Source organism: Gasterosteus aculeatus, chromosome 1 (assembly GCF_964276395.1).
Source record: "Gasterosteus aculeatus chromosome 1, fGasAcu3.hap1.1, whole genome shotgun sequence".
NCBI classification, from domain to species: Eukaryota; Metazoa; Chordata; class Actinopteri; order Perciformes; family Gasterosteidae; genus Gasterosteus; species Gasterosteus aculeatus.
Genome location: NC_135688.1, coordinates 22,721,738 through 22,742,345, shown reverse-complemented (window position 1 = coordinate 22,742,345; position 20,608 = coordinate 22,721,738). Strand labels below are relative to the sequence as shown.

The 20,608-nt window shown below is 43.1% G+C and overlaps 1 protein-coding gene across 4 annotated transcripts in view; it reads right to left on the bottom strand.

The window, feature by feature from the left end:
- The window catches only part of LOC120819868 (double-stranded RNA-specific editase 1), a 48,850-nt gene that overhangs the window by 8,741 nt on the left and 19,501 nt on the right, over window positions 1-20,608 (bottom strand). Inside the window, exons 2-4 of one of the 4 annotated variants that reach the window (XM_040177641.2) lie at window positions 19,432-19,476; window positions 4,291-4,365; window positions 1,017-1,951 (exon numbers count right to left, since the gene is read on the bottom strand). In XM_040177641.2, coding sequence (XP_040033575.1) covers window positions 1,017-1,951; window positions 4,291-4,294 — 939 coding nt within the window. In that variant the 5' untranslated portion in view covers window positions 4,295-4,365; window positions 19,432-19,476. Of the gene's footprint in view, window positions 1-1,016; window positions 1,952-4,290; window positions 4,366-5,713; window positions 9,639-16,482; window positions 16,781-19,431; window positions 19,477-20,608 lie in introns of those variants that run through there. The other 3 variants (XM_040177621.2, XM_040177631.2, XM_040177648.2) reach the window with 3 other exon arrangements.

Sequence of the window (20,608 nt, the reverse complement as noted above, 5' to 3'; positions counted from 1 at the left end):
CTCCGCTTCACTGACTGCTCTGGAAGTAAAGCAGAGCGACTAGGAAAGGCTGGTATAATGAACGGGAGCGTTTGAATAGCACGCAGAGGGTGATGGTAATTAAGATAGCAGCTTTGTTATCAGTGTGCAGGGATTACAGGCAGGGATTAGTTCATGTGTAAATAGATTCCTAGTGTATTGAACTGGTCTCTCCTGAAGCTCTTCAATCAGACTTTGTCAGGTTGGCCCACGATCGGGGACAAGGTAGACGAGTCTTTCGTGTGGACAACACAGATCTCACAAAGAAACATGTGCGGCTCACAATCAACGCTGCTGCCACTGTCTGCCTGCGACCTTTCTTAAAAAAGCTTTTCTTTACAGGTGACGATTGTCATCACTTTCTCTTCACATTTGTGATACAACTCAATTTTGCTTTTGTACTCTGCTGTTATGAAGACCAACTTTCAGGAAATGGGTTTGTGCCAATATAAAAACAGTAAAATTCCTTCATACATATATATATATATATATATATTGGAATAAATCTATATTATTACAACGAACCTCAGATCAACATCATATATGACTCCAGTCCAGTGAGACTAGAAACCATGTTTGTGGGCATATGATTTGCTTGGTAATAAGTAGTTTGGTTAATGACCAAACATCTGCTCAGGTTAAACATTTATCAGATTATCGTATGTTCAAGGTCCTAGATACAATATATTGGTCTTCTCTTTTCAAATGGATAGATATTATGAATTATTATATATAATAATTATTATATTATTTACTCCAATAACAGTCATCAGTCCATGTTTACTATTCATACTGTGCCATAACTAAATACAAAGAAAAGGCTTATGTTATTACACAATGAGCATTGCATTGCATATTTACAACTCAATGGAGAGCAGAGAGAATGTGGTCAGAGCAATTGCGAAGAAAGGGAAAACAGTTGCTGGTGACATTTTTAAGGAGTCCCATGTGATCATGCAATACTATCATGATATCTATGCACCCAGGTCCTTGCTTACCTGTGGCAGGTGAAGCTGCAGTCCTTCTCTGGGTATTGGCTGACTCGATGGAGCCTGATCCAGCTGCATGTTAAACAGAGCAGACAGAGCAGCCTGGGCAGCCCGGGCCTTGGCCAGCTTCTTGTTCCGTCCAGAACCCTGGAAGCTCTGAGCATCCACTGACACTGACATAACAAAGTTCTTGGCATGGCTCTCCCCGCTTTCTGACACAAAGTCATACTTGAGGCCCGGCCGCAACTCATTGAGGATCATGACTGGATTCTTGCCGCTTGTAGGGGAGATGAAGGGGGAGGGGACTAGCGGTAACGGGGCCTGCCCCAGGTTGGGGACAGGAGAGGGGAGCAACGGGTACTCTATTCCCAATGAGTTGAAGGAACCATTACTGATGGATGCAAGGTAAAACGGGTCATCCGCAGGAATGGATGTATCAAAGGCATTAAAGAGCATGTCTGGAAAGTCAGCCTGGTCCGAGGTGAAGTCCGTGTGAACAGACAGAGTCCGGCCCATGGCCATGTGGGCTTCGGACGCATTGGGGAACTGGACGAAGGAGCGCAGTGCCTTCTCTGCTGCATTCAGCTTGGCCTTCTTCTTGGTAGGACCAGAACCCTCGAAGAGCTGCCCGTTGACCTCCACAGTCATCACGAAGACGGGTGCATGGACGGGCCCGGTCTGCGAGAGTATTTTGTACTGCAGCCCTGGCTTGATCTCATTGAGCTGCATGAGGGCATTCTTAGGCAGAATGGGCCCGGGGACTTTCTTACGCTTCTTGGGCCTGTACTTGGAATGCGCATGCCCATTATTGCCCTCCTCTAAAGGACGCTTCCTCCCACCCCCACCACTCCCATTGGGGAGTTGAGCAGCCGCAGCTGCAACCCCCTCTTTGGAGAAGAGTTTGTCCAAGTTCCGATTTTCCTTAACATCTGTGCTGCATGAACCTGCGGTGCCCAGAAAGAGTAACTTACAATGCCTTCGTTGCAGGATCTTGTAAATGTAAAATTTAGAGATTCCTTTAGCTTTCTTTGCAACCGAACGAGTGATGTGTGTTCCTTAATCAATACTTAGTAGTGAAAAGGAGGGAAATTCTATCGGTAGTGTGTTTTAAACACATTCATTAATTCATGACAGCAACAATGCTACACACAATCAGGACTGATTTGTTTGATTAAATTAGGTATGGCAAATAAGAAACTGTTAACCTATAACACTTGCCTCACCAAAATATAATCTTTATTACCATGAGAAGCAAAACATTGACTTTAGCTATTTGTTGCAGTACTCAAATTCAGAAAATTATACAACTCAATGTGTTTTGAAATGACTTCCTCAGGACGATGTTGTGTGTTTGGGGAACACATATCACCTGGCCCTGATAAAAAAGCTGATGGAACTTAATGTAAATTTCCATTTATAACATCCTCCAGCATAAGCTCGATAGGTTACTCCTTTCGGTGCTCAGGACAGAAAACAATCCTATAATTGCAGGTTTAAGGGGGTTGTGGGGAAAGATGGGGGTGCAAACAATGCATTATTTCCTAAAATAATTCTGTACTTTGACTGAGCCTGAAGAAAAACATCAGAGAAATAATATTAACTTCAAGCACTTTTATCGATTGATTAACTGCGACGACCTCAGACAGGAAACCAGCAGCGATGGTGCATCACAATACATGAAGGTATAAATATCTCTTTGAGTTTCTTTCACGTCTTTCTGACACTACATGAAAAGAAATTATGGCGCCGTATGTTAACTTATAGTAATGTTTTCCGAAGACGAGCCCTCGGTCTCAGCCTACTGCCGGTTTTACATTGTATTCTCTGGGCCGTCAAATGCAAAAGTACCCATCCCTACCCATTGTCACCTTAAACCAAGTTAAGCTTCATGTATTCCAATTAAAAATGTCTTTGACTTCCTCTTTAATCAACGTATACAGTTCCTGGACAGTTAGTGGAGTTATTTTCGGTGTTCAACAACAGTCGTCAACGACTGTAAGCAAAGTACATAGCAGGCATTCACGAGGGGAACTGAACCCAAACATGAGAAACACAATGGAAGATAATACCCTGAGCAACAAGAGGGGGAGAATGATTATAGGTCTGCTGGGGAAGAGAGAACATATTGTTATTGTTCTTCCACTGAAACAGTCAGAGATGTGGCTCAGCGAGCAAATATAGTCACAAGAATTTTCTCATTGGATATAGAAGTGAATCCCTTTGGTGCATCCAATGGAAAGGTCTGTCTGTGGATCAAAATGTGTCTCGGCAGGTCCTGTTAAAACGCCAACGCAAAATGCGTTAGCAGGAATCTAATATTTGATTCCTTTTTTGTTTGGCTTGCTGTTTATGATTTTAACAAGCAGCCCTTGAATAACCTTGAGCGCTTCCATCACCAACGCTAGCTAACTCTCCCTGCACTCCCATGCATAATCCACATGTTCTCCCGACTCGTTTCACTTTGGCTTAAACTGAACAGGGACAGGATTACTGCTGTGTGAGAAACGTTTAAATAGTCCGTTAGCTTTGGGGCGCGGCATCAGCAGGCCGAATCACAATGCTTAACTATTGATTTGGCTCTCGTCCTCCAGCACAGAGACTTCTTTCCGCCTACCCTGACGAACAGCCGGATTACCTCACTCTTGAAAATGGAATGTCATCTCAGCTACATGTATGTTGGATTGTATCATCCTTGTAAATAAATAGCACACTTAATAGACCACACATCTTTTCCTCAGGAATCAGCGTCCAGAAGCAAAAGCAGACACATAACTGAGGCCAGATGAAAGCAAAGCTCTGTGTTAAACTGTTTTGCTTGCTGTATATTAACATCTCTTACAATCTTGATACATACATTTTTTCCATAAAATCATATTGTGTCTTATCATGGGTCAGGTGGTTTTAGGACTGAAATAGACCTGTGACTCAAATCCAGAGGTGTCTCTCAGGGGGGCTTTAGGGAGCTTTTTTGTTAAGACCAAGGGGACAAGCTTAGAATCTGCTATCAAAATGGACTGAAATCTCCCAGTAGATACACCCTGACCCTGGGATTAAGCTCTGATCCTGCCTCCTGAGCCGGGCCAAAAAGAATTGGGTGGTACATTTTCAAGGACAGTTTGACAGTAAACAATGCAGCAGAGCTATTTCAGCTCAGGATCCTGTACCTCCCATACCAGTTTGCATGGTTCCTATACACTCAAAGCAGAAATGTTTTTCTCAATGCTTTGGGTTCATATCTGAAAAAGGTGTCTTGGTTAGACTTGAAATGCATAAATTGACTCACTCATGCTTTTTGCTTCGCTCCCTTCTATGGTGAGCAGCCTCTGTTGGTTCTGATCTAGCCGATCTCCCGCTCGGCCTGGAGGAAACACACAGAGCAAATGATGCAGGTTGATCTGTGAAAAGGGCTTTGCTCGTTGCAGCCGTGGGGATTCACTGCAACAAGAAATCTCACGTCATGAACACAAACATGAATATAAATCTTTGTTAAAGGTGGTGCATGTGCAAGAACTTCATACATTGATCAGAACAAACCTACAAACAGCTTTTAATGTTCTAGCAAAGCTTTCATCTTTTATTTTTCCAATTGCTATTTCATACTTCCATTTAGATTTTATTGTTCTCTACAGTTTTTTTGCGTGGTTTTGCACTTCATAACGCAGTGTTGAAAAGTGCTAAAAATAAATCCTTGAAAACACAACAGCAAACAGACCGATGCACGTAAAAACAAGTGCTCAATGCAAACCAACAGAGAAGACAAGCAGTCACATATTTTGTCTGATACAGTATCATTACAGACGGATGAAATGTGAAACAGGAAGTGGTGATGGGACACTTCCTTCCTTCATGTATGGTTTTTATGACTTTGATGACACAAAGTGAAACAATCCCTCAGAGCAGCAGTGTTGAAAAGCTTTTAGGCTTTTATACCTAATCCATCATTGAACCAATCCAAACACTGTTCCCTCTACGTCTCCTTGCTCATGTGTCACAACTCATCCCCCAGCCCCCCCCCCCCGCCCTCATCCCTAAGCTACTCCTGTCAGACAGAGGTACTCGTCCCTCAGGCTGATAACAGATACTAAGCTGTCGTTATTTCCTGCGGTCTAATCATGAAACTGTCGCTCAGCGTCCCATTCCTGGACACAAACAAACAAACAAACAGTAGCAGAAAGCATGCAACAATTAGCATTCATTTACTGAGACAGAGGGGCCGGGGTGTCTGTCCTGTGAGTGTAGAGATCCTACTGGTTCCCTGAACACCACTACATCTCAGTACATTCTTTATGACTACTATTTTTTTACTTTTGGTGGTATACTTCAGGCTGAGCCATGGTACTCATCATCTCTATGAACAGATACATTTGTAGTAGTTTCGACCAATCGGGTAGAAGCAGGTTTGGTTGGATGCAGGTCTGCGTAGAGAACAGAAGGTATTGCTAAAGTAAATCCAAATCCATCTCTGGCAACATAGTGGAGAAACAAGGAATTCCTCCAATACTGTATGTCGTCAAAGTATGATAATTCCATGGAGTTCTGTGGCGCTACGTTGTTTTTGTATCTGCAGGAAATCCATTTATAGAAAACTCTGGTTCACAATGATTTCCTTCATTCACCTCAATTAGACCCAATGAAAGGGGCTTTCCTCTGGAAGGAGGACCGAGCAAAGCTCCGAGCCGATGGGATTGACAGAAAAGGCTTCATACTTGTTCTCTTTAATCGCTCCTCTGTTGGCAGATCCGGCCTCCTGCCCCGCTGCCACTCAGCCACGTGGCTCCAGACATTAGACACAACAATGTTATCGGCCTTCTCCGGCTCCATTGTGTGAGACGGGTGGGAGGAGAACACGGCTTTTCTCGAGATAATGGAAGAAGAAAATTAACTCAGAGGAAGTAAAGTGTCAATACGTGTAAGTTTGAGTTTTGTATTATGCTCATTCAAAAACCTTGTTTACCTCATTATAGACTGTCTGAATCACATACACAGGGACCAGGGCCCCGTTCCTCGTACGTGGCTAACTAAGTTAGCCGGATCATTTTCAGGATAAGATTACATAGATCAGGCTAATCGGTTCAAGGAAGCAAAGTTGGCCAAAATCACCATAGCAACACAAAATCCGAGAGCGCAAATCAGGTCCATGCATGCAAAAAAGGACTTTTTATCTTTTTTCTTGTGCGGAAATGGCCCTCTATAGTTCTGGGAGTGCATTAGCCAATTCAAAGACGAAGTTTGTAACCAATTACACGGAGTGACATCATGGTGACTGGATCTGCGCCCTTACTGTTAAAAAAAGCGAGCGAGTGAGCACAGAACATAGCGATTTCCACGCGCACATATACCTGAATTGCTGATTAACAAATTAGCCACAGCCGCACTACACCTCACTAACACTACAAGTTATACATATTATTATTATTTTTATAAGTGGATTACTATGGTTCACCTGAATCAGTAGTAACAGATGCCTGGAAAAAACATCAATCTGAAGACTGACGGGATGTTTGGTAAATGATCCGCTGTTAACATGAACAGTCATGCAAAATCAACTTGGCAGAGGCTCTGCCTCTGTTGGAGCTGCTACGTCAGCCTCTCGTGCTGCCCTCAGCAAACCCCCTCAACAAGAACAGAGCACTTGGACACCAGCCATCAGTGGTAACCAGCAACTGAGCCGACAGTGTAGAATGGATTTGGGAGCCTTTTTCAGGTGCTTGTGGCGAGTTACAATCATAGCCTGAGAGGGAGAACAACATCAAACAGCTGTCACAGGACTCCTTTAGTGGCCTAATGCAGATGGATCGACCCGGAGGAGATGCAGACAACAGGGAGGGGGAAACGGTGGCCTTAGATGTGTGATGTGGACAAAAAAATAGAAAACAACTTTCTTGAACGTTGTCGGCAGCACAGGGCTTCCTTCAGAATCAGAATCAGAAGCCGTTTACTGCCACATATTAAACGTAGAGGAATTTGTCTAAGATAAAGAAAATATAAACAGATAAGTATGTTAAAACAAGTATGTATGTACATATCTCCATGGGGAGAGAAACCACTGTGCAAATGTTACGGGGGTGGAGTATTTGGGTCACTGGGCGACTCAGACTTGGTTCATGAGACCAACTGGTGATGGGAAGAAACCGTTTCTGTGGCGGGGCGTCTTGGTTCCGATGGACCGCAGCCTCCTGCCAGAGGGACAGGGCTCAAAAACACACACACAAACTCCATTTTCTCCCCTGAAATTTTATTCTGAGAGGAGCAGAAATTGGAGCCTGGCAGGCCAGATAGTGACATATTGATAGCCCCGGGGAAGCTGATGAGTTAGTGGATGAGAGGGGACACACCTGGAGACACTTCAGGGAAGAATATCACAATCAAATCCCCAAATGTACTCTTGTTACCTGTAATTCTATGTCCCGCTGTGAATGTTATTTTCATTTCATTTAGTTTAATTAAGGGCACCTGGACGAATGTGTGAGTTGGACCTATGCGCTCACCTTCCTGGCACCGCTGGTCTTTAGGTGGATCTTCGCATAACGATTGTGTCGTGTCGTGTAATAAACCGTCACCCTCCTCATGTTGCAATTAGTGAGTTTTTTAAGCCGACAAAGACGTTGAGATTTAGCTTGTTGCGGTTTAGCCAGATCAGAACGAGTGTGTCTTAGGTAGAGAGGAAACCAGGTCAGTTGGAAATGTTCATTCCTCATGGTTGTATGTGCTGCCCTTTGTTCTTCACACATGCTGTACACCGGGGAAGTAGTGAGAGTGCAGAAATGGAGTCTTGTTGGGCACACTAGATTTTGCTCAATACTAAAAACGGATTACTAATTTGGCTGGTAGATAGAGCTAACATTTAATAATTGAACTGCCAAGAATCAATCAGTTGAGTATTGTTCCAAAGAGTAAATGTAATTGAAACCAATAGAAAAAGTGACATTTTGACTTTGAACAAGTCTATCGCAGAATGAAGACATTTCAGTAAGTCGGCTCGATTCAACCAGATCATTGCCTGACCTTTTCAGCTTGGCAGGTACAAACAGAATGCTTATTAACCGGCATCTCTCCGGAAGCTTCTCCTCTATATTTACTTCACTTTTCACAGGCTCTCGGAGCTCCATGGAAATGTGACATTTGCAGTAGGTTACAAAATAATCATAAAAGAATCTGCCTAATGTAACTGCAAACCCATCACATTCAATCCTAACAGGGCAGATATGAATAAGGCTGGAAGGCTGGGGGGGGGTGGGGGGGCTCATATTGTCTGTAAAGGTGATGCAAGCAGCAATGCACAACAACATGATTGGGAAAACTATTTAGTCTGGGCTTGTTCTCACACTTTTTATTTCCATGTCAGCGTAATGTGGAAGAACAGAGTAAGCGCATTCATTTCAATGAGGCAGAGCAGCGGCGGTGTGTCGGTCTACAGAATGGACGGACATGGACCAATAGGCTCAGCTGATGCTAATCAAATGAGAACATGAAGAAGGAGGGCTGAACCAAATAGCTCAGAGCTTCCTCATGAAGTCCAATTATTTATCATTAACATTATCATTATCGTCATCAGTGCTGCTGTCCGGCTGCACAACCAGCTCTGCTCCAAGTAGACAAGAAATCCCCTAAAACCTGTGCAGTATAACCACTTATAATAGTTTTTCATTCAGTTACTGTCAACTTGTTTTATTTTTATTACTGCTTATTCCTAATAGTTTTTGCGTTTGAACTTTATTCTTCCATCCATCCAACGTCATAGCACATTAACAGAATAGCGTTAGTGGTCCCGGGATCACGGGACAAGGGCCCCTCCCTGCTTCCCAAGAACATTTCCACAGGCTCTCAAATCTTTATGACGGCTTCATTTTTCTGTGTGGGCCCAGGCGGTAGCTGGAGGGGCCGGGGGGTCAATGCGGTATCAATGCCACAGGCTAATACACACACTCCTTGACACGTTTGTGGTGTTGACAGCCAACTATTCAAAGCAGCGTAATGCCCTCGCCACTGGTGGCCAAGGAGAAGTGGCGGCCTTCCTGAAGGTAAAGCAATTAAGTGGATTATCTCCTCCATACTGCGTGTGGGGAGGGGGCCAGGCAGAGACGATGCTTGGGTAGCGTATTTTGTGAGTGGAGCCTCAGGGCCAACAACCACAGGAGTCATTTAGGAAATAAAGCTCACGTCTTTACTCAAGGTCACATCCAAGACATCGGAAAGCAGATAAAAACCTCTAACGGTTCCTGTAAAACAGACTTTCACCGGTTTTCATTCCCATTGTCGTTCCCACTCAGGCAGGCACAGCTGAACTGGATGGAGTGACGGGGCGAAAATATACCGTGGAACAACAAGACCTTTTCCATGTTTGAATAAATGTAGCGCGGAAGAAAACCCAGCAGCGCATCCTCCATGGACGGATACATCCTCCTCTAATCCAGACATACACTGTGGATCACATCCCAGACCTTGGTCTCCTATTGTACGGGAGCTTTCTAGGGTGTGATTGCAGCTGTTGCAGTAAGATATGTGGCTGTGAGCCTCGGGACTCTCTGCTGTCTATTTTGTGCAACTTGTTCAGTTTACCACCCACAAACGCACGCACGCACACACACACACACACACACACACACACACACACACACACACACACACACACACACAGTCCCCCTGGTTCACACTCTAATTTTCATTTAACGCCATCACGGGTAGCTTCTTGGGCCTCCTGGGGCTGAAAATTGTTGCTGACTAGAAACTTGGTGGTTGGTTGTGGACGAGATGTTCCCATGAGAAAACACCTTCTTACACGGCTATTTCTACAAACTCGATTCCATTTGGGACACTGTACAAATTGTGAATAAAAAAGGAATGCAATAATTTACAAATCTCATAAGAATATATTTTATTCACAATGAAATATAGATAACATCAAATGTTGAAAGTGAGACATTTTGAAATGTCATGCCAAATATTGGCTCATTTTGGATTTCATGAGAGCTGCACATTCCAAAAAAGTTGGGACGGGTAGCAATAAGAGGCTGAAAAAGTTAAATGTACATATAAGGAACAGCTGGAGGACCAATTGGCAACATACTTGGGTAGAAAAAGAGCCTCTCGGAGTGGCATTGTCTCTTAGTCAAGATGGGCAGAGGATCACCAACTCCCCCAGTGCTGTGGCGAAAAATAGTGGAGCAATATCAGAAAGGAGTTTCTCAGAGAGCAATTGCAAAGAGTTTGAAGTTATAATCATCTACAGTGCATAATATCATCCAAAGCTTCAGAGAATCTGAAACAATCTCTGTGCGTAAGGGTCAAGGCGGGAAAACCATACGGGATGCCCGTGATCTTTGGGCCCTCAGACGGCACTGCATCACATACAGGAATGCTACTGTAATGGAAATCACAACATGGGCTCAGGAATACTTCCAGAAAACATTGTCGGTGAACACAATCCACCGTGCCATTCGGCTAAAACTCTATAGGTCAAAAAAGAAGCCATATCTAAACATTTTCTCTGGGCCTAGGCTCATTTAAAATGGACTGTGGCAAAGTGGAAAACTGTTCAGTGGTCAGATGAATCAAAATTAGAAGTTCTTTTTGGAAAAATGGGTTAGGGTAGGTTAAATAAAGAGGACAAGGACAACCCGAGTTGTTATCAGCGCTCAATTCAGAAGCCTGCATCTCTGATGGTATGGAGTTGCATGAGTGCGTTCGGCATGGCCAGCTTACACATCTGGAAAGAAACCATCAATGCTGAAAGGTATATCGAAGTTCCAGAACAACATATGCTCCCATCCAGACGTCGTCTCTTTTAGGGAAGACCTTGCATTTTCCAACATGACAATGTCAGACCACATACTGCATCAATTACAACCCCGTGGCTACGTGGAAGAAGGATCCAGGTACTGAAATGGTCAGCCTGCAGTCCAGATCTTTCACCCATAGAAAACATTTGGCGCATCATAAAGAGGAAGATGCGACAAAGAAGACCTAAGACATTTGAGCAACTAGAAGCCTGAATTAGACAAGCATGGGACAACATTCCTATTACTAAACTTGAGCAACTTGAGTCCTCAGTCCCCAGACATTTGCAGACTGTTATAAAAAGAAAAGGGGATGCCACACAGTGGTAAACATGGCCTTGTCCTAACTTTTTTGAGATGTGTTGATGTCATGAAATTTTACATTTTAAATCATTTCCCCTTAAAATGATGCATTTTCTCAGTTTAAACATTTGATATGTCATCTATGTTGTATTACGAATACAATAATGAAATTTGAATCATGTGTCATTGCATTCTGTTTTTATTCACAATTGGGACAGTGTCCCAACTTTTTTGGAATTGGGTTTGTACCTTTTTTATACCTTAAGTTCCTGTACTGTACTTTGGTTTTCTCTGCTCTGCGGGGGATCAGATTTTTTTACACCAAACAGAATCAGCTAATAAACTAGTAGCATGACGCCCAACTTAGTCAGTTTTTAAAGTAGCAAGTACAAACATGAAATAGGAAATGAAATTCAACGTCTGTTGAAACCAAAACTTCAATTCGGTTTCTGGAGCTCAGAGCCCGTCCGCTATTGGTCCGATAGCATTCAGCCTCAGGGGGTTCTTCCCACAGTGACCTTTCTAGATTCCTCATGCTCCTCCAAAAGAAAATGTACTTTTTATAGTTGAATGCATCAATCTGATGAGAGGCTAGACTATAACAGTACAGTCCTAACAATTAAAATGTTATACTTACGAAGAATATACAAGAATATGTACGTCTACTCTATTTTGTAGTTCTTTAATTGGGAAGTATTACTTCTAGTCCTATACATCCCAGAGGGAGACATTTAACAATAGTAATGTTAAGCTACTTTGAAGAATAGTTGAATTAACTAGTAGCATGAAGGCCACTTGTTAGTAAGTATTTAAAGAACACTCAAGTGAAATCAAAACGTATAACCCACTGATTTAAGACAACCATAAATACATGATTTGGAACAGGTCTATCTACATGATTGGTAAAGTTAATTTTGATGCTAAGACTTTTACTTAATTAGCATCTTCAATGGACATAAGATAAATAAATCTACACAGAGTAGCACAACCCCCCTTCTTGCTAGCGCACCATCCTTAGCAAGCTTGGAAGCTAAACGGCGACCTCGGCTCCGGCCGCGCTCCACCTCTCCGCTTTGAGCTTAATGTTGCCTCTGCGGTGACCTCAGTGACGTACAAGTAATACAGTCTGGGGTGAAACAACTTTCAAAACTGATGCAATGTGACGGAGCTGGAGCCAAAGCACTGACTTCCTGACCTTCTGGTCACAATGTCAGCCTCTGAACGGCTGATCTGTGGTGACAGGCTTTGATTCGGCTTGAGCTTATTTCTGACTTTTTACATTTTTCACAAGGTCTGTAAAGGTCGGCATGAGAGATTCCAGGTTCCCCATTGCGCCCATCCACCCCCCCCCCCCCACCCCCCCCACCCCATTCTCTCTGCATCACTGGTCTCGGCGCTCACAACAGATGGCTATCACTGTTCTCTTCGCCCCAGCCAAGGCCAGGTCGGGTCCTCCGCTATCTCCCAGAGTGTGTGTGTGTGTGTGGGGGGGGGGTGGGGTTGGAGCTCAGGGCCGATGTAGAATTTCACACCCCACGGCATCAGGATTAGTGAGGCCAAGAGCTGATAGACAGGCAGGTGGAGCTGGAAGGTCTCTGCATGCTTCCCAGTTAGTATCCATGCTCTCCGCTGTCAGCTTGCGCCTCAATGAGCCGCGTCTTTTAGCAGTAATAAGAAGGATACAAGGGCTCCGATTCTGACTCACGGAAAGAGGTTTTATTCCTTTATTCCTCTCCATGATGTAGTATGACATTTAGAATAACAACGTGAGTCAGTGGATTGCACGCTGTCCTTTTCCTCTTCATCTTTTTAAACTAAACTAAACAAAATTTCCACATACACCAAAAACAAAGATACTTCTTTGATTCCTGTAAATCATATTGGGCCTTCTCATCAATAAAGTACATGTGGTCCACTATCTCACTACTGGACCAATTACTAAACATGTCGTTCCAATTAGTCACTCAGACACAGAACCTAGAACGATCAGAGAAAACTGGATGGTGTATTCACATATTCGGTTGTTCCTTTATTTATTTGTTTCCTCTGGATGCAGATTTGACAAATGACAGCAAGTTTGGAAAGACTTTGTGATAAGATGAGTTCATTTTAAATACAAATCTTGCATTGAATTAAAAGTTAAAAAGTAATAAGTCTGCCCTTCATGCCTCCTTCTCGACCTGTCTGACAGACAGGTGGGAGGCGGGGGGGAGGGCCCAGAGGAGCTCACAAGCCTGAGCCCTGAGGAGAACGTGGGTTATCAGCAGAGCTTCAGGCCGACACAAACTGCAGGGTGGAGGGAGAGTGGGGGTCCGTATCAAGCCCTCCACATCGCAGAGCGCTGCGTGTGCTCGACGAGATCTGCAGCGGCGGTTTTGGGCCGGCAGACACATCCCTTAGCGGCGGCGGCGGCGTGTCCACGCCTCGCGGAGCACATCGGCTTATAGAGCGTCTGAAATTCACTTTTGCTCCCAGTAGATTAAACTCACACTTCAGTTCATCTCACAACACGCCGCTTAGCAGACGGGGAGAGGAGGGGCTCCCCACTCGCCGCTGCATGCAAAGCATGTGCGACGGCTCCATTCTACACATTAGTACTGGTTACCACTCTCTCCATAAATAACTAGATTAAATACTGCCCAGTGGGATAATAAGATGAATCAAGTCACATAACACCTGCTGCTTTTGGCCTTTTGGGGCGACAAATGGAATTGGAATGAATGTGAAGATTAAGTGCACTCGACTTTTGCATTTAGTGAAAATATTAGCAGACGCTGGCAATCATGCAAAGAGCAAATGAAGCAGGAGTCGAGAGCCAAGGGGGAGAGTGGGGGGGGAATGTGGGGGGGGGGGGGGGGCTGTGCTTTGAAAGGGCGAGCACATGTTCAAGCTACAACAAAGACTAAATGCAGACCTTTACTGAGCCATGAAGTTAATACTTCCTCAAAGTGCTTTTTCGTATTAAGGATTAATTTGATGGATATTTAGAAGGTATCAACACTGACAGGAGTGTGAGGGGCTCAATGGATACTCTTATTCATATTAGTACAAATAAACAGTTGTGGAAGAGGTATTCATTTCATTTAGTAGAGAAAAATAAAATAAAAAGTAAAAATCTATGAACATATGTTAGTAGTAAAAGTCCTTCATTGAAAAGGTTACTTGTTACATGTTAAAGTAAAAATATGTCAATGTACTTCAAGTAAGTAGAAGTACTCTTACGTGATATGACCCAAGGTAACATGAGATTATTATTACTCATGAAGAGCAGGATTTTACTGGTGTAGTTGCTTGAGCATTAAATAATGGTTATCATTTTGTTATGGATTTATCTGCTGATTTTATACGCCTCATTTATTTGGTATTTAAGAAACCACAAAATGTTTTACTATTACAACATTTAAATAGTGGCAGTGAATTATCTGTGAATGACTCATTTATTAATTGTTTCATCTTTTCCTTTACACATTTTTAAAGTGTATTTGAGATTTTACAGTTGAGTTTTTTATATTTACATATAATATATAAAAGAAATATCAAACTAAAGTTGCATGTTTCACGTTGCTTTTACAGATGAGGACTTGCTGCTCGGTTTGACAAATAAGTCCATCATTGTTTAAGGATCAACTTTATATTTTTTCTCTTGAGTAAGTGGCGATGATTTAACATTTATAGATACCTCAAAGAAGAACTAATGTATAAGTGGTAACTTCACAATATCTAACTGTTTCTAATATACATGTGTGGTAATGTTTAGAGAGAAATGCAGAAGAGAAGTCTGAAACTGTATAATAAATACCACTCCTGATGATAAAGCACAGAGCGGTAGATGACCCCAACTGCATAGTGTCCAGTCCATCCATCCTTCCATCCATACATCCATTCACCCACCATCCATTTTCCTCTTATCAGGTTGTGGTGGCAGGTCGACCCAGACTTCACATTTCACGTGTCCATCCCGTCTGTTCTGATCAGAATCCCTCCTCTGGTTTGATCTCTTTGCCTGGGCGGTCAGCTGCTGCTCTGTGGCCAGGCTAGTTGTCATGTCTGAGTTGAGCTGTGAATTGTGTATCAAACTGAGTGGACGTCACAGAGGGTTCTGATGCTGGTAGCGTGTGTCTTTCAGTTGAAAGTAGCATCATCACTCAACCTGCTGCCTTCAGGTTTCTGTGGACTGACACAGATACACGATATTCCTCAGACAGCGTGCAGCAGGACGTTAAATCATGGATCTTTTCACGTCTTTTTGTGCATGGAACAATGCTACATGAAGTGAGTCACATGCTCTCTGTATTTTTAGACTCACAAAAATCCACACAAGTAGGTGGATATCCCAAAAATATACTTCCTTTGGGTAAAATGATGATGATCTGTCAATAAAAGGCACAGATATAGATTCATAAAAGATAATCTAATCTCTTGTAATTATGCTTTAGGAGTTACATAAAGTTCTATTCATGAGACATTTCTAACTCCCCCTCACCGAGCCTTCTCTGGCACTTGGTTTAAGTTCCAAGGGTGCACTGCAGTTTCCAACACTGGACCTTTTAAGGTACCTTCATTCCAGGAGTTTCGGAGCAGAAACATAACTCCTATGATGTGTCCTGTTTTCACGACTAATCATTTTTAGTTTAGTCTCAGAAGACAATAATATAAACGTTGAGCTCAGACATTGCTTTCCTTTAACGGTGAGCGTTGAAGCGCTAACTATTCATCACTGAATGTTACTGTGACATAGAAAGTACTCCGAGTATAAACAGGCTCTACAATGATCGGAATCTGTTTATTATCAATGATTATGATGAATTAAATATTGAACTCATCAAGTGTTTCACATTGCTTTGGCCCTACGTAAGACATAACGTGTCATTTTATTTCCAAATGTCCAATCAAAGCAGGCAGAGACACTTTGGTTGTATTCAGAATATTGACCTCATGTCAATGTTATCTTCATTTTAACTTGAAAACATTAATATTGTCTCAAAAATCTAGTATCTGTCTGGTTTTAAAATAAAGGAATCTCTTCAGGAGATTTCCATTCAGTAGTCAGTATTTTTTTATTTACATCATATCAAGAAATTATTGTTATTTTTTTATCTTTTATATACCTTACTTTATTTTGATGTTCAGACCTCCAGGACATTAAGTTCGGATTTTTTAAAAACGTTAGTGCTATTTACAAAATAAAGTTGATTTCCATAGAGCAAAAATAAATAGAAATACATATAATCCGTAAGTGATGACGTCCCACCATGATGCCAAACATCATGAACACCAGCTAATCTAACACAAAGCCTCCCAACAGCAGCGCTGCTCCAGACTCAATATCTTCTTCTCTCTCTCTCACACACGCGCACACACACACACACGCACAGCAGAGCAGTACGTAGGAGTACCTCTGCGTTCGGAGCGTTTCTTCCTCCTCCTTTTGCCCCTGCGGCGGATCAGGCAGCACAGAGCGCTGTCCAGCATCAGAGCCATGGCACGGGTCCCCACGCTGAGCTCCCCTCGCTCAGCCCAACGCCGAGTGTGCCTGGATAACTTTGGATCGAGGAGGGGAGGCGTGGGGGGAAAGAGGAGGGGCAGCCAGTCTACCGTGAGGAGGGCGGAGAGCTGCTGTGGTGAATGGCTGTCGGATAAATGACCTAGGATGTCTCCTCCTCTTCCTCTCACATACATACTCTGGACTGTGATGAGCCACTCCCCAAAAAATACCTCAAAAGTGCCTTTTGAATATACATCTGACACTACGGCGAGTGATCAGAGGGGCTGCAAGCGTGCGACACACCGGAGGAAAAACGAAAATCCATTACATGAAACACTGGAGGATCAAAAAGTTCTACAGTGTGCCATCAAACAGCTCTGCTCTAACATGTACAGGCTTTACAATCATATAGCGTGCAGAGACAGAAGGACAAGGCTGAAAGACAAGGCTAAAGAGTGGGAAGTCGTGGTAATATTTCATAGAGAACCAACCCGCCCCCATGTAGAATATTCTGATCAAGGGACTACCGAAGGTAAACCGACCATTATAACGCCTTAGATAGGCCAAACTGCATCTATCCCAAAATCAAACTAACCATCGGGGCTTGATTAGGTTTAGGAAAAGATCTTGGTTTAGATTGAAATAAGTATCTTGTATCCTTACTTATGTATCTGGTGTTGGTTAAGCATGCAAATGATGTGACAAAAGTCAAATAAAATAGGCAATGGGACCGGACAGCGGTCTGCTGGGTGTTTGCTGGACCCAATGTTAACTGAATTTAGCCGGCGCGCTATAATGAAGTTTAACAGCATGATTAAGTTGTGAGTGTGGATCAGGGTTTGGCCTGTGGGGGCCTCCCTGTGAACACTGCAGAGAACCAGAGAATGGATGGACAGACTTTCCTGCTGCGAGCTATAAGCCCTGTTTGCTTCCCCGTCATTGATTTTGGCCCGTCAGTGCAGATTCTGACGCAGCGTGTCCAGTCAATCTCATCTGTTCTCCTAAAGACGTCAATTAAATGAAAGATTTCTTATCCTGTTGTTTTGGTAGCAAGGAGCCGACAGAACAAAAGGTCTTCCTGTACCGCGCCTTTGAAAAGACAATGGACGTACACCAGATTGGCCAGATCGTTCACATCTGTAGAGTTCATCATATTACTTTTCCGTGTCTTACTTTCGTTTCCTAATTTTTCCACTCTGAGATGAGACTGGGTGCTCCTCATTTGTCTTTGCTATCCCTTCCTCCTTTTCGGTCTCTTTCGGCTCATCTTTATCGGACTCCCACTTGATTTCTCGCCACGTACCTCTCCGTTTCCTTTGCCTCCGATTCACTCACTCTGTCTCTGTCTCTTCTAGCTTCAGATGTCCCACCAGACAGTTTCCCCGATTTTAGCCAGTTTAGCATATTTGTATGAATGTTTTAGAGTAAATTAAGTTAGCGGTTAGCTGAACAAACTATGCTAACGTTAGCTAGTGCGTACATAGAAGAAAGTCTGGTGGCAGGAGCTGAAGTGCATTTTTTTTTTTAAATTTTAAATCTTACAAAAGAAATGTTTTTTGTTGTACAAAAACCCACTTATTTAAAAACAAAATCATATTTAATATAAATTATTGCATCATTGGACCACAAATACATTTTTCCCCCTAGCAGCTGCTCAAGCAAGCACCACACTTTGGCAATCCCTGATCTAGAATAAAGCAGCTGTGAGAGCCCACATGTTGGATCATTTCAACCATTTGTTCCCGATCATTGATGACCTCTCGTACACCCATATGACACCTGCGTGTATACATCTATGGGACGGGTTGACCCTTTGAAGCAGAACCTGGCGATAGAAGCTGAGGTCCAGGGGAAGGAAGTTCCTCCGACTTTACACCACGGTACCCGACTTCTAAAGATTACCTGGGTTATTTATCAAACACAGCCGGCCAGATAGTTTCCCTAAAGGAGGATGTCCACTGATATTAAGTCCCTAGCGTTTAACAATATGTAAAACTAGTGAGGCAAAGAGTGTCCTCGAGTCTGAGTCGATTCCTTTAGCTTGGACTTGGCGACCTCTAGTGGTAGTAGTTATGGAGACAGTGGAAACGGGTTTGATGTGAGGAATAACAAAATCATGTTAGTCCATACAATTCAGTCCCAGCTGTGTTTCACGTGGTCACATAACCTCGTATAAAATATGAGGAGATTTTATCACATGTTCGTCTGCACAGAGTTTCGGAGACAACACTACCTGGTTGGATTTAGGAAATCTGGTTGTTTTTGGTTCAAATAAGAACAAAAGTGGAGTTACATGAGCACAGTTATATTCCAGGGGACATGAACAGAGGTCTGCTGGCTTGACGTCTGCCGACTGTCAATCTGTATGTGTCTCATGATTTTATCAGAACTGACATAAGAAGTTGTATGTTATGCCTCCTCTCCATCCAAGTGCCAGGCTGTGTTTCCTCTCCTTTTGTTTCCAACATCCCATCAGCCATTGGTGATGTGAAGCAAGCCACCGTGAACTACTCCTGGCCCAGCCTGTGTCGTGCTCCACACTAACATGACAGAAGGTCTTTTTTAGGTAGCAAAAGCTGTCTTCTTCTGTCTGAGGTAGTGACCCACACGAGGTCATAATGATGTCATCAGCATCTTCTCAGCTTGGGCTCGGTGGCACATCCATAAGGGAAACCCCCTAAACCTGATGACATGAAGTCTGAAAGAAATGGACATGTATGAGGTGGGCGATGCAAGCATAAACTGGAGATGTAGGGTCATGTGGTTCTGGAGCTAGCCTAAACGTCTCCTCTGCTGCCATCATCATCTCCACCATAAAGAGTGCCATTGAAAGAGAGGTATTCCTGCAGAGTCTACCCACCTGGTGGATGTCTTCTTCTGGGAATGTCTTCGACAAGATGAGGCTCTGAAATACAGAAACGGTATTGTGATGAATGCAGTGGGAAGGTTACACAAGCGGCCTGCAGGTGGAGCCGCTGTACCGTACTCCTCCCTCTCCTCCCCTCTTCTCTCGGTGGCTCAGCTGAAGGGTTATGAGAAGCAGATCCCGCTGACTCGAGACGGAGACGAGGCGGTCACGTGATCCGAAAGTGGGGCTCCAGATTAAAAGCCCGGCATCCTTTCATTGAATTGAGACAGTGGAAATTAGACGAAGACATTCCTAGAGGGCCCAACATGGTTCCACTGTTAGCTCTCTGTGAGGAGAAGGTCAGAGGTCAGGTGGGAACCAGGTGTACAAAGGCACTGGGAAGCTCTCCAGCCCCGACTGGCTGGGGTTCTTACATACACTGAGCCAAGTGGGGGGAGAGAGGGGAGCCGTGTGTCTCTGTTCCAACAACAAGAGCCAAGAGGGAACACTGTATGCATGCAGACAATCTGTGAAAGCACTCATTAATATCTATCTGGCTCCATTACAATAGTGAGAGCAAATATTAAAGCATAACACAAAGGCAAATAGTGAGCACTTGTAGCGACTAATAATCAGCTCACCTAATAATCACATTCAAACATTGTTTATAATGCACTATGAGAGGATTATATTACAATTGTGGTAGATATACTACAATTATAAAACAGGTCAGTGAATGACCAGCATTTATTAAGAATTATGATAACTGGACTTATATATCATTATTTTAAAAAATGTATTGTGTGTGATTTTTTAACAAAAGGCACCATACAATGTCATACTTCAACAAATGAAACATTTAGAATGTATGCATGAATTATGAGTTAAAGCTGCTTGCATAAGGTCATCATCAAGTTACTGCTGTTCCACTGGACCGTTATTAACTCACATATTTCAACAATATTCTAAAATGTAGAATTTATTCAAGATCTGAGCTGTACGCAGAATGTGTATCATTTTGTCCCAAATGTCTTCCGTACGTTATGATTTCACTCTCCTTTTTTGTTTTGTGAATATTTTGACATTCAGTCTCATCAAATCAGATATCACATACGGTGTATGGATTCATTAGAATAATAAAAGATGATATGATGACATATCAGTGATCTAAAGTAAGGGAAATTATATT